This window comes from Anopheles cruzii, chromosome 3, assembly GCF_943734635.1.
Source record: "Anopheles cruzii chromosome 3, idAnoCruzAS_RS32_06, whole genome shotgun sequence".
NCBI lineage: Eukaryota > Metazoa > Arthropoda > Insecta > Diptera > Culicidae > Anopheles > Anopheles cruzii.
In genome coordinates, this window is record NC_069145.1 from 4,211,026 (window position 1) to 4,238,735 (window position 27,710).

Here is a 27,710-nt window from a genome sequence, read left to right on the forward strand (position 1 = left end):
CAAATCTAGTTTCACGTAGTAATACGAAAACATAATTTAATTTCGCAAATGTTTTTTCGCAACTTTACAAACCGAAATAATTTCAATCAGGCGAAATAAATGAATCAAACGAACGCTCACAATGGACTGGAGTACTCGGGAGCTCCCAATTTGTGCGCTGTCAAAACAAATGCATAACTGCGCCTTCTGCTGCCTGCGAAAACGTAAACAAAGTAAATTGCGAATCGATGCTGTGGCCGTTAGCGGAGAGAGAAAGAAAAACTAATTGCTTCCTCAATTACCTGCACAACCATACGGTTAAGATCGGCAAAAAGATTTCCGTTTTCTATCACCCCGGTCGCTGCGGTTAGTAACTAAGTTTCCTAGTTTGGACGCCGCGTGATGGCTTCGATATCGGATGTGATAAAGGTACAACGTGCGGTGCACGATCCAGCCAATCCGCTCGTGTACTTTGATGTAAAAGTCGGCGAAGAAAGCGGTGAGTAGATGAGGACATAAGGGCGAAGGCGCGGGCTGGGCTGAATTCGTTTCCCTTCGTTCCAGTCGGCCGAATCGTAATTGAGCTGCGCGCCGATGTTGTGCCGAAAACGGCGGAGAATTTTCGGGCCTTGTGCACGGGCGAGAAGGGCACCGCTCCCAGGACCGGCACACGGTTACACTACAAGGGCAGCAAATTTCATCGTGTAAAATCACTGTTCATGTCGCAGGGTGGCGATATCGTTAACTTCAACGGAACGAGCGGCGAAAGCATTTACGGCGACACGTTCGAGGACGAAAATTTCACCCTCTTGGTAATAGGGACACAGCGGTCGCATGGCGTTTGCACCACGCTCTTAATTGCTCTTCATTTCTTCAGCACGAAGATGGCGCTGTTTCGATGGCTAACCTTGGCAAACCGCACACGAATAACTCGCAGTTTTTCATCACGTCCGGCGAGTGCCCGCACCTGAACGGGACGAATGTGGTGGTCGGGTATGTGATCCGCGGCGGTGGAATCGTTGGCGAAATGGAGCGCCATTCGACGGAGGACGGCGATCCGATGGTAGCGATAGTGATCGAAAACTGTGGTCAACTCGTACACGGGTCTGACTGGGGCATCGACGACGGTGATGATCCGCACGACCGCTTGCCACCATTTCCAGAGGATTGGGACAAATTTTATGACCTCTTCACAGTACGCTCGAATGGTGTCCGCCTTTGTTTCCAGTCTCCCTCTTATTGGTGCTGTTTTCTTTCCCGACAGGTGGAAGAAATGCTGCAGTACCTTAATGCAATTCGAAACGTCGGCAATCGATACTTTCGCGAGGAGCAGGCCGTGCTGGCAAACCGGCGGTATAAAAAGGCGGAACGGTACTATAACTACTTCAGCAATCAGCTCAACAAGCAGTCTCGACGCGACTCCGAGCAACGGACGCGGCTAGAGCAGTTTCACCTTCTCAACTGCCTCAACCAGGCGGCCGTTCGGTTGCGGTTAAAAGAATTCACAAATGTAGTACACGCGTGCAGTGCGGCCCTCGCCATAGACCCGGAGAACGCGAAGGCACTGTACCGCCGCGGCCTGGCCCAAAACGAACTACGCAACTACGAGCTGGCTCTGGAAGACTTGGGGCAAGCTTTGCAGCGGCTTCCCGACGACCGGTTAATACAGAGCGAGTACGATCGGACACGCAAGAGCATCCACGAGTACACGCAGCAGCAGCGAAAAGCGCTCTCGAAGCTGTTCCAATGACGTGACAAACCCGTCGTGGAGTTTCTGTTGGTTTTCTTGGCGGGAGCGTTGAGTGTGTTCCTAATTTTGACCGTGAACGCTGACATGGACGGTGTATGTAAATTCGATGTGGTTCTCGTACGGTTTTTGTTGTTGAAATAAATGTTACACAAGACAAAAAAACTATCTAACGTTATCGGTTGCACTTCTTGATGATTTCTCGTTTTTTGCGATGACACAAAATCACGATTGTCGGAGTATTGGTCTGATCAAGCTTCGTTCGACCGTCATCTCCGGACGTTGAATTATCGCACTCGTTTCTTTCTACATTTATCTACAAAGTTTGCTGAGACGATTTTACGCACATGGATCGGTTAATCGTTCCACTTGCCCCACCATTTCACTGCAGTAGGTCGTGGACATGGCGTCTCGTTTCGGCAAGGGTAGATTAAACGTATAGCTCGGAATACAAAGAAATTAGAGGTTTTATTAATGAAATTGAACCAAAGCAGAAGCAAACATCTTCCGTTTGGTGAAAACAGATGAACAAAATAAATGAACGATGGAAATGAAGCGAAAAGAAAACACAAAAAGGGCCGGGAGAGTTTACGTCGTAAGCAGTAGCTTGTGCAACACCTGAGCGTAAATCTCTTCCACCTCTTTATATTCCGCGTTTAGCGACTCGATGCGTTCGGCCACGCTGGGCAGCCCGCAGAGGGCAGCCGTGACGTCGCCGCCACGCTTCTTGGCCCGGAACAGATCGCGCCGATGCTTGCTGTAGTTCATGTTGAGCCGTTTCTTTACCTCAATCCGGTACGCTCGGTACTGCTCCTCGTTATCGAGATCGGTCGTCCCAAGACGCAGAATTTCGTACACCACGCGGCACTGCTTCGGATTGATGAGAAACTGTTCCTTGGCCTGGCGCAGCATTTCCTTCGAGAAGCCGGCCTGCAACTTTTCTTGGGTGAACGCGGGTAGCGATTTGCAGCGGCGCGCATCGACCACCGACCGGATATGCTGGATTGCTTCGATCGGCTCTTCGTACGTAATGTCCGCCACGTTTCCCTTCGTTTTGAGATGTTCGTAAATGGTCTGAAAGGAGCGAAAGCACAGGGAATAACCTAGGGATTGCAAAACCAACAAACGGTCCGTGCTACTCACGTGTTCGATTAGACGCGTCGCGATGCCGAGCTTCTGAAACGGTGGCAACACCAGCACCTGACTGATGCGCGGGCGAATTTGATTCGGGTATGCGTAGTACGGATAGGCGGCTATGTAGCCAACTGTTGCGTACCGCTGAGCAGCACCAGCAGCAGCAGTCTCGTTATTGTTGTCCGTCGAGTGGCGCTCGTAGACGGTGAAGAACATCCAGAGCGGGTCGATCTCGACACGGCTAAAGCCATCGATGAAGAAGAAAGAGAACGTTTCCAGCCGCGAGTGGAATTTCATGTACTCCGCATCTTTCGCCGTGTTCATGTACACCTCGAACGTGCGCATCGGTCGCTGACCCTCGCCATTGGCCAAGGACGAACAACCTTTTGAGGCGGGCACCTGGAACTCGTCCACTTTTTTGCCGCGCGGCACGAAGCTGCCGGCTTTGGACGCCATCACGCGAACGAACTCGTCGCGGTTCGTGTAGTAGCAACCGTCCTCGACGATTTCGGCCAACGCTTTCTCCACGTCGTCCGCTTTTAGGCCCTCGGTATGCAGTTCCTCGACCTTCTTACTGTAGTTGATGTTGAAGTACAGATCAAGCGGTCCCGCCGAAGCCATCACGTCTATCTTTAGGTCCCGGTAACCGAAGATGCTTTCCGATTCGCCGAATATCTGGTGGGCCATCTCCGGCTTAAACCAGCTCCCGCTCCCGGTAGCCATATCCGTCTCATTGCGCACCAACAAAAATCGGGTACAGTCGAGGGCGCAGCTCACGTAGCCTTTCAAGTTCGAAAGGTTGGACATTGTGGATACCAGTGGCCAGCTACTTTGGGCGGAATTCATCAAAGGTTAGGAAAGGCAGGTAGGACATAAATTGCGCCAAAAGTTAGCTTTGTGTCAGTTTGAGTGCAGAGAGACAGAGAAATGTTTACTCATACCTACCGGAGAAATAAGGTGAATCAAACGAAACAATGGACTAATATATCGCCGCGAAGCTCTTCCAAGGGTCCGGCCACTTAAGCCTTAAGGTGAAAGTGCGAAAACGCGACACGGCCGCGAAAGAATTCGCAAACAACAATTGCCGAACGCAGGCCACAATGACACAGAAATGACAGCTGTCAGTGGCTGCGTGCTGTGAGACACGATGAAGCTGCATACGTTTTGGTTTGGTGAATAATGAAAACAGACGTATTTGCCGTTGAAACACTTTAGGGAGAAAGCTGCGAATTATAGATTTATGATTCGTGATGAGGAAGGCAGCAATTAATTTATTCAAGAAAAGCTTAAGAGAACAGCAGAAGCGTGGCGTCAGTATGAAGTTGAAAAGGGTACTGCCAAAACATATTTGATTTGTCGTCCAGTAAGAAACTCGGGAACGGATGAAATTGAAACGATGAAAATAGTAATGCTCATGCTTACACCAAAGTATCATGTTTATTTTTTAATATGTATAAATTGTTAGCACAGTTTCGGTTTCTCAACATCGTCCGGTCAGTTGGTTCTTACTTACAAAACTATTTCATCAGTTAAATTGCGCATGAGTAACGCAAACATGCCGCTGTATTACTGTTTTCGCTCAGTTCCCATTTCACTACAGTACTGCACCAATTATTTTTAAACTTCCCCATGTCTGGTTTGCTGCCATTTTCCAGAAAGTCTCCACTCTGATTCGTACTGCTGGCAGCGAGACAGTTTTCTTCGATACCCAACTTTCGGTCTCAATATTATACGATCGTTAACAAAAGTTAGCCAAATGCGTTCTTAAATTAATCGCGAGCGATAGTGAAACTATTTACAGACTCAATATATACAGTTGCACGATTCGAAGTGCTTGTGGAACCTGAAGCCCTCATGGTGCCAGAACATTGTCCCTCGCACACGCCGTTGATTTGTCACTTTGGGTCAAAGATGTCGATCTATTCCGTTAGTCGTTGCTTGCATTTTTAAGGCACTGATGCAAAGTAAACAGGGCGCAGGTTGGAGGCCACACCAACAACTATCAACAGGTCTGCAATGGAGCAACAAAATTGTACAATTAGCAGAAGGAAAGTGAATGTTCTTGTCCGGTGTTCGGCTTACCTGTAACCTGAGCGAGTTCATCTCGTATCCACCTTTACTCTGCATCTGATTCTGTATGGCGGAGAGATGGTTCGTCGATAGCTCGACATCGTTCGATCCAATGTGGCCTAAAATCGCGAACAACAGACAGATACATTAGACGGTCAGCTTTTTTTTTATTTCCCGCACTTATTCAGCGAGCCGCAGCGACCCGCGAATCCTTACCCGTGTGGACAAAGTTGGTCGGATTCCCGATCATGGAGCGGTCGATCCGCAGCCGTTGATGGTGTCTTCGACGGCCGGGGCTCTGCGGCTGATGGAAGCAGCACGAGAACCACTGCAACCAAATGTCGCCCGTGCTGGCCGCCATCTTCTTGCCGGTTACGGTTTGGCTGTGTTTTTGCTCCACGGTGACGAGGACGGTGGCCGCGGTTCTGTGCAGAGGGGGGTCCGATTGAACAGGCTGCACTCAGTGGATGGTTGGAGTGTTCTGTGAAGTAAAAGTGTACATTAAACCATTAGATCCATGCGTGGCCTAGAGAACATTCGGTCCATGCTTTTCCGAACGCACTCTTCTGCGGCGGATGGTGATCATATGCTGATCATTAGCATGATTTGGCATAACGACGGCCAATACAAAGAGGGAAATCCTCATTGACGGATCGGTATTCTTCGAAAGGGGTTACCACATGAAAATTTCGTACCCAAAAGCCCAGCGCAAAGTGCTCGACAATTAGGTTCAAGGTTCGAGGGGATCAAGGCAAATGAGCTGAGACGTTGGGCGCAAAACGAGAAGAAGGAAGAAGTAAAAGCAAATGCACCTGAAACGTGTGCGGCCATAAGAAGACGCCCGTCGAGGTCGTTCGGTGATGTTGGCTGTGTGTTGGCGGTTGCTCTTTTTGCCGATCAAATTAATAAAACGGGCGCTATGTATGGAACAGCGACCGAGCTAGACGTTGCGACGACAGTGACAATGTTGCCCCAACAAGCTAATGTTGATCTCATTCGCTATTCGACGGGATCCCCAATGGGCTCAGAACTGGGCGTCTTACGGTGAAGGTTAAATGGGGAGCTTTGATGGAGTGAAGTAAGCCGAAACAAGTGCCGTTGGCGAAAGGAGTCCGAAATATGACAAAAAAAAACAAATGGGCCATAAATCGCTCCGTGGCCGTTCGGTCCAACCAATCATATTCGTTCGCTGTGAGGGAGTTTAATAGAATAGTTACACGTGACCATACTGCTGCTATTATAACCGCGTGGTGTAACCCTGAAATATCTGGCATTATTAATGGCCCAACGTTAGAAGGTATAAACAGCGTGTGGTGGTGGGATGTAAAGGTCTTTACCAACGCTACACGTGGGTGTGTGTTTCTATTGGTTTCACAAAGCCCCAGAGTGGTGACCATATTGGAAACAGCATCCTTCCGTACCGTAAAAGAACCAAAACATGCAGACGATCAAACTCAATCAATTGCTCAAAGCGAGCGCTAGATGTTTTGGCAGATTTTCTCGATGGCAACGCATCGCTCTGAATGTTGCTTGGATTCGACATCTCGGTAGACCGAATGTCTGCGACGAGCCCCTATGAACGAGTTAGCGATTTTGTATGCGAAGCATGCGCAGCATGCTATGGAGCCCCGTTTGCCAGCGAAGGGCATGTCACTTGGCAGCGTCCAAAAGTGGAAGAGTATGGTATGTACACCAATTCAAACACGGCTCGGAGAGCGGCTCTGCATTCGAAGTGGCCGGCGGTGCGTTCGGTGATCGATTTTAGCTTTATCCCCGCACCGGGCACCGAATTATTACGCGACGAAAGAGGAATGTTTGAAGTTTGTTTGTATGTTTTGCAGGTTTGTCACGTCGGTCGACCGATTTTGCATTGACAATTGGATGTGGATCACGGTTTGGCCATGTACGACCGGTCCCTCCCTACCATCGGGTGGGGTGGTGGCTGTTTTAAGCGCCTGGGTGTGTCTACACGTTAGGCGTGTGCGCGTACTGCAGCAGAGTTATTGATCAAGGTGGGCCAACGGCGATCGGCGGTTGGCTGCCACCCAAGCACGTCGACGCGAGATTGCATAACGGGGTCGCATCGCATCGCACCGTGGTAGCGGCCAGACATCGGAAATACGACACTATTGGGCCAGCAGAGCGATCTCGTGCGCCGGAGATGGCGCGGATCACGCGGATGTTTAATTAAAATCGAAAGAAGACGAAATCCTACGCACCCGCGCTAATGGGCACTATCGGACATTATATAACCCCTGATCTCTGATCCTCCCGCAAGATCGGCTCTCATCTCGGTGGATCTTGGATCTTTCTTCGTCGCGCGAACGGAAGGAAAAAGCGAAACCGAAAACAGCAATATCCGAGCATTCGTGAGCATTTTCGTTTTCTTCATTTGATTCATTTGAAGCCCGAGCGCCCGAAACGCTGACCTGCTGCATTGGTAGGTGCATTTTCTTTTTTTTATTGCCGTTAGCCGTTAGGTTTTGTTTTACGGTCGACTCGCTGCCCGTGTAAGTTCAAATTATGCAATGCACTTGCGCTGGCGCTGGCGACGGACGGAACCGGACGAATAAAATCTCCGAAACAATGGGCGGACGGGCAGAAAATTCGAAACATTTTCGCCAATACCGCGTTCGTTACCGCGTTCCCCCGTTCCCCCTTTAGTGGTGGTCTCTAGTAGCTGCTGGACCTGCCTGAATGGGTTTAAGCTTTTGAGCCGCCTCTCCTGAAGCAGAGCTTGGGCCGAAGATGGGCCCGAAAGTGGCGCCTCCGATTTCGAGCGGTTTCCCGGGGGGTTGTGCTGCCGGCTGCCGGTCAGTTTTTCGCCCGAATGAAGAAGAAACCTCGGGGCGCGGCTGCAGCACCAAACGAGATGAAATTAAGTAAACTTTGCACCCGATCCCCTCAGGGGAGCGGGCGCGCGAATGGGAAGTGAAACGCCTCTAGGCCGGGCCATATGGCGAATCGCTCGGACCGAATACAGGTGTGTGAACCGGTGGGCCGTGGCCGAACGAAAGTAATCTTCGCAAGGACCCATCGATCGGGGGGGCGTGTGTGTTTAGATTAGCGCGCAGATGGTTTGGTATGGATTGTTTTCGTGTGTTTTCGCGGCCCGAGCCGCGTGTTGAAATGAAATTGCCAAGCGAAAGCCATTTTCCAAAGTCATTCGCTGACTTCACGATCGAGAGATCGTGTGCCAAAGTGATTCGGCAGTTCGGCCGCTGATGTATTGGCTTAATTTAAGCGTTAGTTACGGTGCTATTGGGTTGGCATTTAACAAAACACAAGCCACCGGTTGTTTCGGTCCACACACACATTGAAGCCGGGATAAGTTTGCCGGGCTTTCTTGCACATTTCAAGGCTTCACTGAAACTTGTAATTCCATTTGCCAAGGCTGGCGCAACATCAGAACGCTCACTTCATTAGACTTTCCTCCAAGTGCACTATCGAACCGGCTAATGGATCCGGTGAGGCCGGCCGCTGCTCGGTCGATTGCACCTTCGGCTGAGAGGCGGCTAATTTGGCTCATCTGCTTCCGAGACGGCCACGAGACGCGTAACCGAATAGTAATAATTACCACTGCATGCATGCGGAAGCCGCGGAGGTTGCCCCCCTCTCCGGCCAGACGCCACCGCCACATGGTGAAGACGGGGAGCACCAGTTCCAATTATCCGGCGCGACAAGGTGGCCCCCGATGGCTTCGGAAGGGACTCCGCTCTGCCCTCGGCTCTTACCCGGCCCGAAGGATTGGACTCGAAATGGAAAGGGAACAGTGAACCCACCACGCAAAACCGGTCCTGCTGGCGGCGGCCCGGAAGAAGAGCCCGGATAGGATTGACACTCTCCACCGGACCCCGACTGTATTCGGTTTTTATTCATTCCGATCGTCTTCCGTGTACACCGTGAGGCAAGCACCAGAGAGCACCAGGAAGCAGGCGTCACGAATTCCGGTTTTATCTGGCATGCCCCGGGTGCCCTTCGTCCGCCACTTGACTCCTGGGCGAACTCCTTACACACACACCGTCACGCCGGTGGTGGTGGCCGGGTTCCGGACCTTCCTGACCTGTTTTTCTCGGCCGGAACCCGGTTTAAGGTTGTTCCTGTAAATGGGGATTCGCTCCCCGCTCGGCTCGGGCAAAGTCTCAGCTATCTCTCTCGGGTGTGTCTGGACTCTTCCGCGGTCATAACGCTCGGAGCGTGGATAAAACCTCTTTGCCGAGCTTCTCGTCTGTGCTTCGGTTTGCTAATATCATTAATCTAATTAATGGAATCGTAAACATCGCCGTGTGTGTGTGTGTGTAACTGAAGTGGGTCCTCTAAATCTGGGCCAAACCGACGACCATCGACGTCGCGGTCGGCGTCGGCGTAGTGAGCTGCGAGAGGGTTGTACTGCACCACAATCGGTGATCGAAAATGGGTCACGAGGTTGACCGATCAGCACGCGCGCCCTCTGCCCGTGGAGAGGGCCCGCTCTCATCCTTCGTCCCCAAATGTCCCGGAAAAAATGAGGCCATTTTGGGTAAACGACGACGACGCGCACAAGGAAAGTCATTGTTTTGAGGTGCTGCCATCTTGGCGGGTGCATCGGAACGCGCTCTGACTTTCGCCAACTCGTCAACAGAACGGGAATCTTCGAAACGAAATGGTCTGCGGCCGTGGCCTGCGGTTCCGCTAGGTAATGGGGTTTACGCCGAAATAATCGCATGTTGCTGCACTCGTTTAGCGAAAGTGAATGCACCCGCTGGACAACGCTCGAGCGGCAACGGCGTGTGTGGCAACACACGGAACGGACTGAAGACTGATTTGGAAAATTTCGCGCTACTAGAAAGTGGCCCGCTCGGGGGTCCGGGTAAGATCACTTCAGTGTGCAGAGCACTCCAGACCGGAGTCGGAGTCACCGGAGGATTGCACGGATCGACGCGAGAGGTGACCTATATTGGTGTTTCTATTATTGGGCCAACCAACTATACGGTTGCTGCCAGAGCAGAGTGTGCCGGCCATTCTTCGCTCGACAGGACCGTTGGGGTGGCACTTGAATTTTAACGCGATCCTCGGGTTGCTTCCCCGGTTACGCATGACCGAGATTTTCTCCATTTCCTTCCGGTTGGCAGCACTCGCAGCTAGTGTGTTCAGGCTTTACCTAGGAAAACGCAGAAAAGTTACTAACATTTCAGTGACGGTCGAAGTCTTTTGGGCTTTCTTTCCCCTAAAAAAAAAAGAGAGCGCAATACCCTTTCGTATCGTATCGATTGCCTAACGAAATAAATGGCAGAAAGGCAGTAAAATGTTTACGATCTTTCTACGACGAGGCCTGACAGGACGGGGCCAGGCTATTATGGCCGTTGCTTCCCTAATAATCGATTAGATAATGGATACCAATTTCATGGCCCTCTTCCTCTGTCTCTCAGTCTGGTGTATGGATGGCGGACAGGCAAATAAATGTGCCTTAGGCGTCTGCATTTGACTCCTTTTATCTGGGGCTGCTGTACTTCGATCGAGCGACACGACGCAACACAGAACCACTGACGACAGAGTATCAATCACTGTAAACAATGTTTGTATCTCCCCGTGGTGGAGGGCAATTAAGTTGCAAAGTGAGATTCCTTTGCGGTCGAAGAGCACGTCACTCTAACGGCGATATCGCACCGGGTTTGGTCGGCAGGCTGACCACCGCCACCACCGCCTGATAGTGGGCAATGCACGACGAGCGTTGGCGAAGCATATGCCAATAAATAATCGCGGAGCCCGTGCGTTATTGTCGAGCGAACACTTTCTTATCTTGTGCGCCCCGCCGCGCTGCCAAGACGCGGGCAAAAAATTGGTGCAAATGTGCGCGCGCAACGTCCGCGAGCGAAGGAGCGAGCACGTTGCGCCATATCCACGTGGTGACTCACGGTTTGCCCGTGGGGAGGGTCCACGGTCCGGGGCTCCATGATTTGCATTTTCTGACCGCGTACATTAGTTTACCACCCCGGATGGTTCTCGTGAACTACTTCATGTCAACGATCGCCAAACGTAAAGTCGGTGACAATACGATCGGCCGCGTGGTCCGTTTTATTATGAAAAAGTCCAGTACATTAATTCGATTCGGTGCGTAACACGCAGATCACTTTTAAGCCCTCGAGAAGCTCGCCAGGAGCGATCTTGCCATGCGATTTTTATGCATCGCGAGAAGCGTGCTGGGCGCATAAGGAACTCGTGGTTCGGCAATTGCATCCCTGTTTATAGTCCACAGCTTATCAGTGCGCACCACACGGTAAAGACGGTAACAACAATAGCGAATGATAAACCTATCTAATGTCTACAGTGCCAAGAAAGATAAGCCGGAACAGCAGACAGTTTATGGGCCATGTAAACATCCCCGTTTTGCCAAATAGATTGCCCTCAAGTAGCAATAGCACCGAGTATGCGTGTGTGTGTGTGGATCGCAAACAGCCGGAACACTCGCGGCCCGGGAAGATTCCAGATTCCGTTTCCAGCCATCCAGAACGAACGCACGGCTTCGGCCGGTGCTGGTGCTGGTGGTTGGCACTTGTTGACAAGTGTTTAAAAGAAGCACGAAAATGAGCCAAAAAATAAACACCGGCCAACCGCGGCGACGAATAAGGTCACCCAGAAGTGCGAGAGATCAGGTTTCGGATCCCCGGTAGGGATGGTGAAATAAAATGTTACCCCGCCACGCCATTTATCACGCGCTGGCTCTCCGTCGGGATGTACGGGACGGAAAGAGGTCAGCGAGCATAAAAACGGCCGCAACATGTGGCCGCGCCCGGATAACGGATCCCCGCGCCGCCGATGTGTGTGGGACACGATAAGCGAGAAGCTTCAATTTTCGGCTTCGATCGTTGTCTCTCCGCTTTCGAAGCCAAAAGAGACACTGTTGTTCCGACACCGACCGACCGGTGGCCGCTTCGAAACAATATCGAGCGCGATTGTTAAAATCAATTAACCGCCCCGGGGGGGATTGTGCAGAAAGTGACCGTTAGATTTGAAGACTTAAGACTTTATCGCCCACCGAAGCCGAAAATGGGAACATCACATTACGGAACAGCGGCAGGCCATACTTTACGCCAACCACTGGATCTAGGGATCCCCGCGGACAACACACAATTTGGACTAGGCAATGGTGTGATATGTTTGGTCTCGATTGGAGTTAATTGAACCTTCTCTAAGCTCCTCGCGAAAATGCGGAGCAAATTATGCGAACCCAGCCCCAAAACGAACATAGGAATTATCTTAACGAGCGACTTATCGCGCTTTTAATTAAAATTTGGTTCACGTGCTTCGAATGCATGGCTGGCCGTTGCTCGTCTCGGCCTCGGATTTCGTTCCGAAATGCTTTTCGCAGTTCGCACGGAACCACATGTGGCGATGGCACATGGCGCGGCACCGATCACGGGGCGACGATGAAATTGATATCGGGGAATCGTAAAAGACTTTCGACTCTTCAAAACACACCCCGATTTTAAAATGCGCATCGGTTGAGCATTTCGACATTCGTTTTTGGTCTCGATCGTGTAGAGCGATCACCAAAATTGTGGGCTGATTAATGCACTGCCCCCATCTAAGGATGATTTCGCAACCGACACCGCGATCCGAAAGAATCCTCCATTAGCAGCACCATCGGCGGCAGCAGCTGCCAAACAAACCGTCATAAACGTACGTCGGTGGCCACACGCCGCCACCGCGATCACGATCTTCCCGGGAACATTATGATTTTCGGGAAGCGACGGGAAGAATTCTCTGCTCCATTTTAATGCAAACACCACTCATCACGCCCCGCGATCGATCGCGAGCTGATGGTTTGGGGCGCCCATCCCCCGGACGACGATGATTAACAAACTCTGGACGGACGGATGCTGCGCGGATATTGCTTCACGGCCGACTTTTGGTTTCGAAAGGGAGCCGCGGCCACGTGTCCGTCAAGAGTAACGCTCCGATAGGCCATAAAGTTTGGAAAGATTTTTGTAGAACGTTCGAAAGTGGCAGCCAATCGTAAAAACGGGGACCCCCCGAGACAGAATTTTCTCCCCGACGCGCCACGCTTGATTAGCGAACTCGCCCGATGTCGCCTATTTTTAATTCCACTTAAGTAGAGTTCAGTTGATACTTTCGTACATTTTACAGCGCATTAGCGAAGATGTGTTCAAGATTCGAAGTTCGGTTGTTTTGTTTAATTTTTAACCCAACCCAGAAATGGGACAACAAATGGAACCCACCCTGGGGGGTCATAACTCAGCAAAGAAACACGTCGTGGGAAAGCGCAACCCGTTTTGGGAGTGATTAATTTATTTTTCGCCAATCACTTCCTCAAACAAACAATGAATGGGCAGCCAGCACCAAAACAATGGAACCAAAATTTAGTCAAAATTTTCACACACAATTCTCACTTACCATTGGTCGACGGACAAACCACCGCCGGTGCCGGAGGGGGGTCCGGTCCAGTTCCCTCGCTCAGCCAACTACTACTAAATCCGGGTCGAAACCCGGGATGTCAGCACAGTTTTTTTGTGTGTTTCGTTAACCCGGCAATGGAAGTCACAGTTACGGAGCTGACAGCACTTCCTGTCACAGGGCACCGGGCGGGAGTTTTCGGAGGTTAGGCAACAGCGACACTGACACTGACATAATAGTGGCTGGCCGCACAGTCCGATTTTTCCTAAAACGTGCACCCCGAACGTCATCGATCGTGCTGATCATCGAGGTACCTGACAGGCGACCGTTTGTTTTGGGCGTGAAATCGATGCCCTAGTCCAAACTGGGATGCTGGATAGGAAACAACGTCTAACGAACCGATCGACGTGGAATGCGCCCGGAGCAGTGGCGCCCATGTATGGCAAAACTCGAACGTCTCGAACTCGAAAGCAGGAAAACCAAACGGAGTCAACTCTCGAACCACGAGTGGGGGGGCAAAGGGGCCCAAACCTTCGGAGCCAATCGGAGAGAGTACAAAAAAAAATACGCGAACCCATTGCGTTTCGTAACGGAGCGCGGGCGCGAACCCAACCCACCGTTGTTAGGTCTGTAGTATAATTCAATCAGCGAGTCCATTTCTTTCTCCCGAGACTGCAGCTTCAAAACAAGTCCAGCGGAAGTCCAGGGCAAAATGGGACGAAAAGTGATTCACGGATCACGGAACCTCGATCGTTTCGGCTGCTCTGCGGGAGGCTTTAGTTCTCATGTTTTGGGGCTCGCGTCTTTCTGCTCGCCGGAAGCTTCGGTCCGGAAAGTGAAAGGAGGTAGCCGCGTGGCTCGGTGATGTGTCTTGTTGTGGTGGGCAGCATGTGGGCTACTGTCGGTGAAATCACGTTTTACGGTAGCAGACACATCAGTCAACCTGGTGCTGGCTGGTGTGACCTCCATGATGCCGTGACAAATCCGAACACCCGGAGAACCCGGTACGACGGCCCGCGGTTGTCCCATTTTCAGGTCCTCGCATATATTTCTCTGAGCTCACACTGCAGCCATAAAGCTGTCTGGCGGGAAGAGATAGCCGGGCGACAGACGTGCGTCTGGACTGGACCAAGGACTGAATGTGGCGGGGGCAAGATTGCCAGCTCCATTGCAGGGGGCCAGTTGAAAGTGTTTTCGTGATTTACAGAGTTTTAAAAGCAGCAAAACAGTTACACATAGCCAGAGCAATAAAACTATAATTTGGAATTAAGATTACTATTGAAGTGAGTTATTCAGCAATTAGAGAGCAGCTAATGTATTAAAATTGGTTTAAAAAATGCCAAACCAAGCAACAAACTAACAAAGGCAGTAACCGCAACATGATTCACCATTCTGCATCAAGAAGAACGGCCAACGCAAGCGAGGAGCGAGGATCTGGGAAAAAAGGTGGTCGTCCTTCAACCTTCCAACGGCAGCAACACTATGACCTCTGTTCGGTGTCCACCCGATGGCCGGCATACCCAACCCGGCGCGCTGAAAACGATCGTCTGCTTCGCGTGTGCCGTCGCAAAGTCCCCCCCGGGAAGTTCCCAGCATCCGTTACGTACCGCACAAGGTGTTGCACGAGACCTTCCGGAACCAGAGGAGCCAACCGATCGAACTTCTCGTGTGTGTGTGTTCAATGACACCGCTCACAGACTGACAAAGAGTTTGACTGGCCGGATTTCGTGACTGCCGGAAAGCGGCTTCAATTTAATTACTGCTCAGTTCGGACCTTGCAAATGCCACAAAAATACCTTGCGTGAACTTCCTCTTTTGACCATTAAAGGAGCAGGACGTAAAACAGAAACAGGTCTCGCATTAAAGTGTACCGAAATGTCTTCCTCATCTTTCTAAGGGCCGGGCGCATTATGGCCGCAGATTGGCAATCGGTCAATCTGTGCCCGCCGAATGCTCGTGTGGTCAACACTTCAAAGCGGTTCCCCGTTGTAACCTATGAACGTTTATGGACCGCTATTACCGTAACACGGGAGTGATCTTTCTCCCTAATTTCGTGGCGCATTAGGCGGAATTAGTGGGTGCATTAAAAATGCAAGAAAACTCCCTTCCGAGCACACATAAAAGTGACGCCGCCGCCCAATGATCGTGACGATCGTGGTCACTTCTGTCCCTCTGCCTCTGACTAGTGCCAGGGGGGGGTCATTGTACCACCCGGCCTCGGTGTGTATGTAATTCCACGATTCTCACACAACAAACACCGCATAGCCGCCAGCCAGACTCCGAGTCGTTAACGCCACAACAACCCACCGAGGATTAGCATGGCGCACGCACGTGTGCGTTGCGCGTTGGTCATGCTTTCTGTATTTTTACGCGGTTCACCTCACACTGTCCAACGGAAGCCCAGCCTTTTATGTCGAGGAACGGAAGTTCATCATCTGAACCGCAACGAACCAGTTTGACCGACGAGAAGATTGACGCGCCGGTCATTTGATACATTTAAATCGATCCGATCTCGATTGTGTAGCCGCAGGAGGCTAGTGGGGAGCACCTAAATTTGATCACATTTTCGGAATACCCTCCCCGATTCGGGAGGTGGTGCTTTTTATGAATATATTGTCACTTTCTATTAATTAATGAACCGACCACTAAAATTGTTATTGACCATGAGAGGATCAAAACCCGCCATCCGGTGACTGGAGAGATTAGTGCGCGGAGTGCGCGCAAAGTGAGTAGAAACTGCGGGCACACATTTACGGGGGGAGGGGTCATAAACTGGACCATAGACTGCGACTGGACGACGACGTTACAGGCACTCGCCTGGCACAAGATGTCCGCGGGGGGCCGACCGTCAAATGGGCATACTTTCACTTCGCGCGATCGAAGCATTTCGCCGTGGTATAGTTTCTTCTCTCGGCGCATCCCGCGGCGCTCGGTGGTGGGGTGGTGGCGGCTCGCGTTAACAAGCTAAATGGATTTACATCAATTTACGAGCGCAACAATCGTATTAATTTCAACCATTTTGCTGCCGCTGCCGTGCGGGGCGGCGGCGGGTATTAGTAACAGTGGCACGTGGGAAGCCGTTGGGAATGTTGCTCCGGACCGCGGTATGTGGAGCCGCAAAACACACTGCCCAAGCTTCCGATGCCCGAGAAAGTGTTACGCTCCTATTTTTTTGGGTAGTAAAACATTTTTAAAAATAAAACAAAATGCTAAGCCGCTTAAAAATGTCTTATTTTGGATAACTCCATTTTTCAGGAAACTCGTCTGTTTGATAGATCATGGTGCAAGATGGAGCAGAAAAACTGAATGCTTAAGGCGCCCGTGATCCTCGACAGAACCGAATCCCAGCAAATAAATTGGCCTCGTTAGTGCAATTAAAAGCTGAGCTCTGCTTCTCTCTGTCTCGGTTCGGTTCGCTTTCCTGGCCTCGAGAGCCCCGAGAGTCGTGAGATTTATTCTTGGCCATTGCTTTCATGCTTGTTCATGTGCCGACCAAAAAGGCTACCAAGATCGGACAAAGATCGCCAAAGGTTGGCTGGTTGCACCGTTACCCGCCGCCCGTGGCATGGACCGGCGTGTGATCGCCGGAATTTGTTATGGCTCGACCGACTGCCAGGCGCAGACCCACTGTCTGGTTCCAAGGGTGTCGCCAAGATGGATGGTGTTTATGCAGAACACCGGCATCAGCCTTGCCACGGGTACAGATGCAATGGCGGTGATCCCAAATTCAGTTTGTGGAAGGTTGGACTCGTGAAGATCTGGAGAACAAGGCTTGACGTGGAGAGTTACAAATGAAGTCCCGTGAGTCGTCATTCAGCGCGAAAGCCGTGAATGGGTTCTAATTTGGTGCTTCGTGCTAAGAATTCTGCGCGATGAATCAGAAGATCGGTTCGCGTTATTCTTTGTCCAGAATGTGGTTGAAGCCGGGAGAATCCTCATCTTATTTTCTTCACACTCTGTAATGACGCGGCTGCTGGGGCACCGTCATCGTCTAGCGGACCGGCAAATCGGAAGTTCCGAATGGGTGGCCAATAATTAATTGAAATCGCACACCGACTTGAGACACGCTCAGCTGTCACGCAGAGCTGTCAGCTGACAAAGGAAACATTATCACATCCAGCGCTTGGTTGTGCTGTCCCGCTGCTGTGAGTTCGTCATCCTGCCTTGGCCCTGATTCCTGACACTGACAGGGGCTTTCTTTGCGGCTTGACTCATCACCCCGCGGGGATTCCGTTTTTCTTCGTCTCCGTGAGCATGTGGATCAGATTTCCAACACAGGTAGAGTGTACTAAAACGGACGGCATCCCAAAACCTGTCTGAATCAGGAGTCAATAGATTTGTTTTAAATACAGCGCCCCCTTTGAGACTCCATTTTTAGAACCGTTACGCTCCGGACGGACGCGCGGCGCTGGAACATGTTTCTCTTCTGACTTGCGTCTAGCGGTAATTTATGAAGCTCCCGGCGTGAGCCCTACCCACTCGAGCGCTGTGTTCTTAATCAGTTCCGTTTCGAAGTCGAACTCGAAACTCGAAATCGATCGACCGTAAACTGGTGCGGATGCTTCGTCGGGTGGGGTTCGACGCACACACGCAGGCGCTAACCACAGATCTTTGGTCGTGCGCGCGAAGTAGGTTGCCGATCTTGGCGGATGATTCGACGGATACTGAAAAATCCCCAAAAAGCACACAGAAACGAATCTTTCGGGGTGGCTGAAAGACTAACAGGAAACAACCTTCAATTTGCCAAAGTTAATTAATTAGATTCGAGGTTTCTTGAGGGTGTATTCTTCAGACGACTTCCGAATGCTGGACAGAGCTGTCTCACACCGGACAGTGGGGATCCCCGCAGTCCGGACATCCTTGAACTTTGCGTGACGCTGAAGCGTTAAGATCGGGCCCTGTTTAGCATTCAATGGGCGCACGTAATTTTATGCAGAAGCTGATCTTAGCTGATCGGAATCGGCAGAATCTCCACTTTTGGTGGCCATCCCATATCGGGGAGCACGGTCCGGGGCGGATTGTCTAATTTCTTCCACGTTGCGTACACCGATCGGTCCGGTAGATTGTAATTAGCGGAGCCACGAGGAATCTAATTATCACCATGTTTGCGTACGCAACCAATCGAACGGCGGCCGTTCCCACTGGTTCCCGGTTCCACTGAGCCCGGAACGACAACCGGTCTGGCTGTGGTCACTAATCAGCGCATTACCCCCCCAGCCAGCCAGTCAGCTAGCCGTTCCCGTCGCATCAGGTTCAAATTGAGGTCATCAACCGCGACGACAGTCACCGACAGTATGTTGAGTCACCGTGGCGAAGGCGATCACGTAATAAGATGCGTGGAGAGCGCGATGATTTCTCTCGGCTCGGCTCGGGACTTTCGCAGCGACGCCCTATCAGGGGGTGATTGGTTCATTCCCGGTTCAAGGTAAGAAAAAGCGGAGTACACAATTGATGACGACCCAGCATTCGGTCCCAGCTTGTGTCGGGATCATCGGGCACGAATTCTTTCACCGAAATAACTGAAAACAGAGAGAGAGAGTGACTTTATGCTTTTCATGAAAAGGTTCGCGACCCGGGAACACCCTTTTGTCCGCTTGATTATCTAATTCCGAACCGAACAGACAACAACACCCAACCGGAGAATAGAGACGGTGCGATTTATGTAAGATAAAATTGATAGCAGCATAAAGTGTGCACAGGGCAGATGAAGTAACGCGATCGAGCGAAGCGAAGCGAAAAACCCTTTCGCGATCGATGAGCCTTCACACCATTTTTGCCACAATTGCAGTGGCGTGGCGCGGCTCGGCTGACACGATTTTCGGCCTTTCGATTAGCCTTTCCTTTTTCGGTGTAGTAATTTCGATATTCATTTTCCAACACACCACGCACCGAACACCGAATTTTATGTGCGATGATCGAGCGTTATCGTGATCTCGGAAGTGGATGTGTATGACGAAACTGAAAGCGCATCTCGCTCAATTTCGGCGCGGACTTAAACACACCCATCACGAACCGCTTAGCCGAGGATTATTCGCGCACCGACGACGGAGAGGTGTGTCCAAAATTGAAGGTAAATTATTTTGGCACCATTTTGCCGTTTCTTCCGTCTCGCAGGCGCAGGCGTTTAGGGGCGAAGTGCATAATTTTCGATCAAACATAATCGAGTTGTGAGCTCAAAAAGAGAGTCAATTTGGCCACATTAAGACCCACACACCACCGATTGCCTCACGCACCAGAAATTGCAACAAAGTCTGCAGAATGACCTCAACATGGAACTGATGGCGGGTCGTTGGACGCTGCATCTGCCACTTCGGAGAGTTGTTTCTTTCCCAACCACTCGAATTGTTTTGTTTTTCGATTTGCCCGTGGAGACAACTTTCTCCTAATGACCGGCGGCACACCCGCCGCCGCCGCCGGGCAATGTTGTTTCTCCTCGGGCATCGTTTGTTACAATGTCCCCCCAAGAAGCTGTACGCTCGCAGCTAGCGGGATGATTTATGATTTAGCAACCGTCGTTTTGTTGGTTGGTTACCGGATGAACCGGATGAGCGAAAGTGACGGAGGAATGCAAGCGGATTGCGAGCCCGTGGCAACATGGTTTAGGAAAGTGGAACAGACATGCAGTTTAGTGTACTACAAAATGGATAGTAAAATGCTACGATTGCTTCCAAATTTTATCGCTCCCCAATTTAAACATCATTAACCGAAATAGATTAGTCATCGTCTTGCAGACCCCACGATCGCGCAAGAATCAACATGAAAGTGCGCCATATCCAAGACCAAAGATCCCCTAAAAGAGCACATCTTAAGAAGTCGGGGCTTCCAATGCCTCGATAGAAGCGGTTGGCCTCGAGAGAACCATGAGCCGATGCGTACGTAGGGGGCGTCCTTCGTACGGAACACCGCGAAGGGAGTTTGTAGTGTGTTTATATTTGGAAATTCTATCTCTCAGTACTCTCCGAGGGATTTCGACGCTCGACGAGACTCACTAAACTTCACATTAACAGTCTGGACCCGGCGGCGGTGATCCAAATTAGTGGCCGCTGGCCGCGTGAAGCCGCAGACACGTGGAAGATAGCGGAGCGGCGGAGGGCACCACGCCGCGACGCGTGAAAGCCGTTAAGAAGTTATAATGGAACCGATCGTTTCTTGCGCCGCCGCAATACAGCGTGGGGTCACGCGGTGGCGGGTACAGATTTCTGGAGCTCTACTCGAAGATGGCCGTTCTTAAGCGAAAGGTTGGGGCGGGATTGACCACTTCATTTTGTGGCACACCCTGTGTGCGGACCAATAATCCTATCGGCGCACCGGGTACCATTTTGGGGCAAGATTAACGCGCGTTTTGTTTTCGACAGCCCCACCACTCGTGAAGTCCTCGAGGGCACACGCCGACGACGGCGACGAATCGACAGCGGAAACCATTAATTTTGTCACGTTACGTTACGTGCCTTCGTGTCTGTTTTTATCATCATCACCATCAGCGTCGATCGCTCTGCGGGGAGGCGCGCTCGCCGCATGTGTGGCGCATAAGTTTAGTAATGTGACAGCCGCGGTATGCTGCTCCGAAGACGAAGCCACTCGGCGTGTGGCTTGTTCCGTGCCACTTTGGGTGCGGCACGAGCGTTTGTGGCTAGATTAGTGACGGATGATCACCGGATGGTGAGTGGAACTGGGTGAAAGGCTGTCCGCGAAGAACGCGACACATAAAGTTAGACCGATCGTGTACGATCGGTCTGGTGTCCGGCACTCCGGATGCTAATGATGCACAGTGGCGAGAGACAAGTCGACGCGAGACGGAACATAACCGCCGGTGACTGGTCCGAGAACCTTGGTTTCGGGAGCTTGGACACCTTTTGGGTAGGAAATGTTAAACCTTGCTACGGTGGACCAACTTCAGGGGGGGTTTAGACCGCGATTAAGTGACCGTCATTAGAACCAATTGGGGATCATCGGTCATTCCGTCAGGTTACTGCTACTATTTTGTAGCCACTTGTGAGTGGTTTCGTTCGATGGAGGATCCCATGCCCCATGGTCAAGACCATACCCGAAAGAACCGATACTTAGCGGGCATTGTGGCCATTAAACCGCGCACACCGTGCCTTTGGCAAGAACGGCTCCGATGGGTGGTGGTATAGGATTTCGGTTCCAGAGTTGGTGTGTCTCGTTCTCGGTCGATCGGTGGAGTAACGGAACAACCCACGGACGATGACGTACCGCGATTATGTTACCACCGGCCGGTACCAGCTCGCATCGCATTATCTTGCAATAATACCCCGCCGAAAGCTGAGCAAGCAGCACAAGGATGGATTTTTTTGGCCGGTTATCCCGTTTCACTCCGTCGTTGCTGGGGCAATTATTTGAACGGCATCGAGCGAGGCCTCCGTCTCTCTCTCTCTCTCTCTCTCTCTCTCTCTCTCGCCGCCGCACTCTTTCGACGAATAATGGCAGGTCATTTCAGTGCGGGGACCGTGAGTTTCGATCTTAGATAGGGTCCTCCCTCGGGCCCGCAGTGCTGGCAATCCGTTTATTTGATCGCAGATTAGATCCGTACGCGATCACTGCGTACCCGCCCATGCCTCTCCCTTGGCTAATGTTCTCGTGCTAATGTTTTTGAACCAACTCGCGCAGAACACCGGGCAGAACCGCTAGATCTTCACGGTACGACGGATCGGGTGGATTCTATTCTATTCTACCGACGCAAGGCGTACGTATAATTTTGGGCAATTTCACTTGCTTCGGCGCGTCAGAACGTTCCGGCAGCGAGTTCTGCCAGAATGATTATCGAAAATGATGTTTTCCATCATGTCCAGTTCGGCTACAGCCACCGACCTGAGGCTGTGTAATAAACGAAAGGCTTTCGAGAATGTGTTCACAATCTCGAACGAGTGTAATAATCTGCACCAAGCAGCACAATAGGAGCAACATTAAGCAAATAAGCACCGAAAAGGGCAACAAAAAAGCATCATTTTCTTGTCTCGACCACCAGAGAGACGACCGTCTGGGGGTAAGTGATTCAGCCTCCTTACGGACACGACGACGACACCGTTATCGCACCGCCGCCGAGGGCAACCAGCTCGACCAGCTTAAACAATAGGCAGCGCCGGCCAATTATGTTGCAGTGGAACGTCGCGTCACACCTCCGCCTGCGTGTCGTTTGCAAAAGGCTGGAAATAAAAACTGGACCCACCACCAGTTGTTGTGGGCTTCGTTTTTCGTCCCCCAAAGAAAACGGGTTGTGTTTTTGTTTGGCGCGCGTTTAGCGCACCACACCGGGCGCCTTTTGATTTGTTTCCCCACATTTTTTTTTCTTCTTCAGGCACGTTGGACAGGGATTGTATTCTTCGTTTCCTCTGTCTGTCTGTTGTGTTGTAGGTGTTCTGTGCGCGGTCGTCGTCGTCGTCATCGCTGACCGTGGCGCACTCGTTGCCTTCGAAAGATGAAGGAAAAGCCCGGAGAGACGTTTCTGCGGCAAAGGGTGCATACATTAAAATGTAAATTAATGTTTTATGGCGTTTGCTGGGAACTTTCATCCGCCGCGTGTGGTGGATAACGCAATGGGACCCGACCCGGTCTTCGGCGGTGCTCCGAAAAGAAAAACACAAGAGGTGAATATGATTCACCATCCCCGGGCAGCAGTAACAACCGCTCATGTAATCGTTCAATGAATCAGGCCAATCGCGGCGAACTAAAATCGGAAGAAAATATTCGTCAACTAGAAGTCGAAAATGGTGGCACAGATCGAGAGTCACGATCGCGGTCTGCTTTGTGCTGTGTACCGCGCCGGAAGTGATGCCATAAACCGTATTGAGGATATCGTCATCGGCCACTGAGTTCGATTTGCTGATCAGTTCTCGGAATGGTTTATAATATGTTTTTGATTTATTACAAATATTATTGAGTGCCAACCCAGTAGGCTAGTATTTGTCGTACTTTGTACGTTTGTCGTAATATCAATGGTAACTTGATGGTCTAATAAAACGTACCTTTAAACACGTTCCAATTCGTTGGCCAACTCCGCAGTGACCTCGAAACAGTTTTCGCAGGATTGTATCCGTTCTAGCTGAAGTATAGGTGGTCGTAGGTGAAGCTCCTTGCCAAAGAATGCTTTCTTCAACTGATCACTGCTTGTGTTTGGATCACTTCCGGAAGTTTGTTAAATCCGAACTCCTTTCTTTTTCCTTCACTACACTGTGAACTTTTACGAATCTTGCGGCTTCATATCCACTCCGGAAGCAAACATTTATGGATTCTGTTTTCGTACGACCTGTTGAACCTTGGAAAGGACAGAAAATCGTAAGATTTTATGGACTATTGTTGCGCGCGTCTATCGTTACTGATGACTTATGCTGCCTGCCTGGTGCTGAGCATAAGCACCATGAAATGTGTGTGATTGTGTCGTGTCCGCGGTCTTCAGATTCGCGTTCAAGGGTTTAGAGACGCTGTGTGGTTCGATGTTTTGGAACGGGGCACCCAACGGGAATGATCACGAAGGGACCTTCACGGTGCGGCGACGATCGCAAACCGGTTTTTCACTTCGCTCTGCAGGTTTCTCTCTGGCGGGATGTCTGGTTTTCTTGCTGGCCGGACTAGAATCTTCGTGCGGTAGTGCGGACGTCTTCTTCGAACGCTCGTAACAACGCAAACCAACGATTAACGGGATAAAACTATTGCCTTTTAATACACCGTTGAGGGACAGAAACGCAAACTTGGGCAAATCGAAGCACAGCACGCTGCGATCGGCGCGGAATGGCGTCTGATGAAAAAATATTTCTCTAATCACCGTTGTCACACGATGACGTGTGAAGTTTATAAATACAAATTTTCAACAAAATTATATTCCGAATCGCACCGATCTACAAATATGAATCCGTCCGCCGAGCGATGGCGCTTGCCGGGGATACGAATGGCACTTTAAAGAGTTTGTTGAACTCTCCACCCGCCAAAAACCGCGCTACCGATGGCGTAATTTCTCCCTCTCTCCCTATCTTTCTCTTCTAAAGAGAACGCGGTGAAAGGGCTAAGCACACACGACACACACACGACACACGCACAACACTTCTGGCCACTTTCGCTTTCGTTTTATTACTCAAACCGCCTTTCACTGATCTGATCGCGATCGTACGGTGTGCAGGGTCACTTACGACGATCGGCGATCGAAAATCACAGCACAACCCGCAGCTGCTGATTCAACAAACCCAAAATCGAACGGTTTTTAATTGGAAAATACGTCAGCGGCGCGTCCGCTCTCTCGAAAGAATCGATAGAAAGGAAACAAACAACCGCTTCAATGTTTAAAATTCAACTCTTTCTCTGTTTTTCTGTTTCTCAGTTTCTGAATCTAGCTGACTTTGGCAGCTGACTTTGAATTTTCAAACCTAACCGAGTGTCCAGTTCTTCGTTTTTTTTGACAGATCGTTTTGGCTGCATACTTTGTTGAATGCAATTACGGCTGCATACTTTTTAAGTGAAAGTTTTAACCTTAAAATTTAAACAATACATTTATTTTTAAATGCGCCCGTGTGCTCAACAATGTGTCCTTTTCAGAATGAAACTCCTTATTCAAATGCTTGATGAATGGATCAGAATGACACTACGAAAACGTTTTCTCCTTTTTCTGAGCCCCTGAGATATTTAAATTTTTACCATTTCCAGGTGCATTATTAAACCACTGTGCACGTACGCAGCCATCGCCACTAAAAAAAAACTAAATCGAACTGTCACACCGTTTTGTTTGTTTGGGTTTGCCGCAACACGTACTTTTTGGTGTTTTTTTTCCAGGCGCTTCAGATAACCGGCGCGAGAATGGACGTTTTATCGAACGAAAAGTATCTCATCGCACGCGCGAAAGAATCCAGCGACCCGTACAAAGCCAAAGCGTGGATTATTGCGGCTAAAACACTGTTCCCAAACGATTTCGGGGTGCAGGTAATCGGAGCTCCGTTTTTGCCGTTCCGGTCCCGTATCATCACTAAACCCGTGTTGTTTGCTGTTTCCCGTTTACAGTTTGAGGCGTACGAGATCGAAAAAAATGCAAACAACTTTGAGGAAGCGGCCAAGTGTCTGAGCTACATGTAAGTAGGGGCGTTCCCGCCGTACCTCCGCCCTTCCGATCAAACTTTGGGTCGATTCTTTTCTGCAGCGTGATGACGTTTCACGGTGCCCACCAGACGCCGTCGAATTTGTTGAACGAAATCTCTCTCATGACGAACGCCCTGCGCATCCCGGAAGGATGTGCCACATCGGAGCAGGAGTTTTACGTGAAGATGTTCCAGTACATTTCGTACGAGGTCCAACACCAGATCCTGCTGCTGACGGCGGCTCACTCGAACAACAATCTGGACCACTGTCGGTTGATTCTACTACTGTTAAAGCGATTCCCACAAGCCATTTCTACCCACGCGGTAAGTGCCGGGGTGCTTGTATCGCGCGGAAGGCACTCATTTCCGTTTCGGTTCACAGCCGCGACTGCTGGAAACGTTGATACAGAACGTGGCGATGCCGAGCTTCAAGGAGATGCTGTTTAACGAGGCAATTCCCCTCGTGTACAACCGGGTGCCGGACCTAGCGCCGAAGCACGTTCACCGACTGATGGCCGTATGCTTCGAGTACTACCTCAGCCAGATGCTCGGAACGGAGTGTGACGACCGTAGCCGATCGGCGGCCGACTGTTGGAAGAAGATCTTCGACATCCTCGACTTTTGCGGCAAGATGCTCAAGTGGGAACCGTTCGTGCTGTACAAGAAGAGCTGGAGCAAGGACGTGTACTGGCAGAAGATCATCCACATCTACAAGCTCGACCCGTTCGGGTCGACGGAAAGCAAACAGATCCTGTTCTGTGCGACGGTTGTCTTTGTGCTGGCGCTACAGGAGTACATTGGTCATTCGCGGCTCCGCTCAAAGGATGGAACGGCCGAAACGGAAGTTATTCTGGTCGAAGCGCTCAAGGATGTGCCCGTGCTGCCAGACCGGAAGCGCCACGCCCTCGAGGGTGTGCTCGAGATACCGCACATTCTCGTCACAACCCCCGTCAACGCGGATGCACCGAACTGCCTGATTGCGTGTCACAGTTGCTGGCAGTTACTGCACTCGAACGAGCGCATGAAGAGTGACTTTGCGCAGCTCATTCTCTGTCTGCCGCAGCTTTCGGGATGGGTACAGAAGTTTCTCATCGACCTGTACGTGTGCGTGGGGCAGCACGACGAAACGGCCACTCTGCTACAGTCACCGAACATGGTGTCGATGGGCTCGCTGGAGAAAGCGGTCCGTCAGTTTGCACTCACCTTGGCCCAAGGTCCGATCTCAGTGCACCTGTTCGAACAGATCGGTACCATCCTGAAGCACCTGCCGCTGGCACCGCTCGGTGGCTCTTACCTCGAGAGTGCCGTTTCGCACTCGCAAGCGGCTCGCGTCCTTATGCTGATTCCACTCACCAAGCGTGCCATTCTGCACTATCTTGTGCAAACGCTGATCGCTGTGCTCAAACCGAATCTGGTTGATCCCGAGTGTAGCCATTCGGTGCTGGGCAACCTGCTGGTCCTGTCTCAACTGAACTGGCCACACGAATCGACCACGGTGGAGATAATCTTCGAAATCATCAAAAGCCGACGCCAGTTTTCTTACCTTCTCTTCACGAGCTACATCGTCAACGCGGAGATCATCGAGGAGTTTATGCACCTGTGGACACACTCGCCAGACGTGAAGCTCGAGCTGGCCATGCCGCAGCAGAGCCTTGCTACGGGCGCGCGACGCATCGGTACGCGGGGCGCCGACAAGGGTGTGAAGGAGGACTTCAAACAGATCATACGCCAGCAGATTGGGCGCAGCAACGACGACGTCGACGAGCTGATGATGCAGTTCTTGCAGCAACAGCACATGGCGCTGGTGCAGAATGTGTTTGATAAATGATTCCGTAGATGATAATGGAGTGTACTTCTTTAAGGAAAAATACAAATGAGATAGTAAACGATTTGTTTAACTTTCTCCACCCGTCGAATCTGGTGGACATTTTATTGACTTTATTTACAGCGAGCATTACGTCTATCTCTAACTGGTAGGCACTTTTATGGTGAGTGATTTTCGAATTTCGACTACGTTCGACTACACACTAATGAATATTGTGGGTCCGGCATCCTTGCGATGGCCTTCCTCTTCTCAAATGAGTATTATTCGCGTTTTACACTGGCCGGTGTCCTGGTCCCGGTCCCGGTCCCGGTCCCCGTCCGTGCCGAAGCTCACGGATCGGCAGCAAACTGGTAACCCTTGATGTTGAGGGTGATCGAGATGATTTCCTTCGTCAGCTCTCCGTCCAGTTCGTTTGCTAGGCTGGCGTCTCGTTTCGGTCGTGATTCGTTTGCGTTTGCGGAGTCCGCGGCACCCGCGCTGGACG

The 27,710-nt window shown here is 50.9% G+C and overlaps 4 protein-coding genes across 5 annotated transcripts; 2 read left to right on the forward strand and 2 right to left on the reverse strand.

Annotated features, from left to right (window-relative positions):
• The first annotated feature begins 264 nt into the window (after positions 1 to 264).
• LOC128275230 (peptidyl-prolyl cis-trans isomerase D) lies at positions 265 to 1,876 on the forward strand. Its single transcript, XM_053013654.1, has 4 exons — positions 265 to 478; positions 544 to 791; positions 857 to 1,174; positions 1,244 to 1,876. The coding sequence occupies exons 1-4, from the start codon at positions 382 to 384 to the stop codon at positions 1,727 to 1,729; spliced, it is 1,149 nt and encodes a 382-aa protein (XP_052869614.1). The 5' UTR covers positions 265 to 381; the 3' UTR covers positions 1,730 to 1,876.
• A 347-nt stretch (positions 1,877 to 2,223) lies between these two features.
• Positions 2,224 to 3,929, reverse strand: LOC128272674 (histone acetyltransferase type B catalytic subunit). Of its 2 annotated transcripts, none has more exons than XM_053010537.1 (3): positions 3,806 to 3,929; positions 2,870 to 3,689; positions 2,224 to 2,800 (listed from the first exon to the last, which is right to left on the reverse strand). In XM_053010537.1, the coding sequence occupies exons 2-3, from the start codon at positions 3,665 to 3,667 to the stop codon at positions 2,315 to 2,317; spliced, it is 1,284 nt and encodes a 427-aa protein (XP_052866497.1). In that variant the 5' UTR covers positions 3,668 to 3,689; positions 3,806 to 3,929; the 3' UTR covers positions 2,224 to 2,314. The 2 variants fall into 2 exon arrangements, with proteins under 2 accessions (XP_052866497.1, XP_052866498.1); XM_053010538.1 differs by having other exon boundaries at positions 2,870 to 3,686; positions 3,806 to 3,910.
• Positions 3,930 to 4,399: 470 nt separating this feature from the next.
• LOC128273597 (CDC42 small effector protein homolog) lies at positions 4,400 to 24,603 on the reverse strand. The gene is made up of 5 exons (XM_053011601.1): positions 24,466 to 24,603; positions 23,308 to 23,597; positions 5,147 to 5,411; positions 4,943 to 5,049; positions 4,400 to 4,871 (listed from the first exon to the last, which is right to left on the reverse strand). Exons 3-5 carry the CDS (start codon positions 5,289 to 5,291, stop codon positions 4,863 to 4,865), a joined length of 261 nt encoding a protein of 86 aa, XP_052867561.1. The 5' UTR covers positions 5,292 to 5,411; positions 23,308 to 23,597; positions 24,466 to 24,603; the 3' UTR covers positions 4,400 to 4,862.
• Positions 24,604 to 25,126: 523 nt separating this feature from the next.
• Positions 25,127 to 27,229, forward strand: LOC128273644 (integrator complex subunit 10). Its single transcript, XM_053011659.1, has 4 exons — positions 25,127 to 25,249; positions 25,328 to 25,395; positions 25,464 to 25,725; positions 25,784 to 27,229. The coding sequence occupies exons 1-4, from the start codon at positions 25,127 to 25,129 to the stop codon at positions 27,227 to 27,229; spliced, it is 1,899 nt and encodes a 632-aa protein (XP_052867619.1).
• The last annotated feature ends 481 nt before the right edge of the window (positions 27,230 to 27,710 follow it).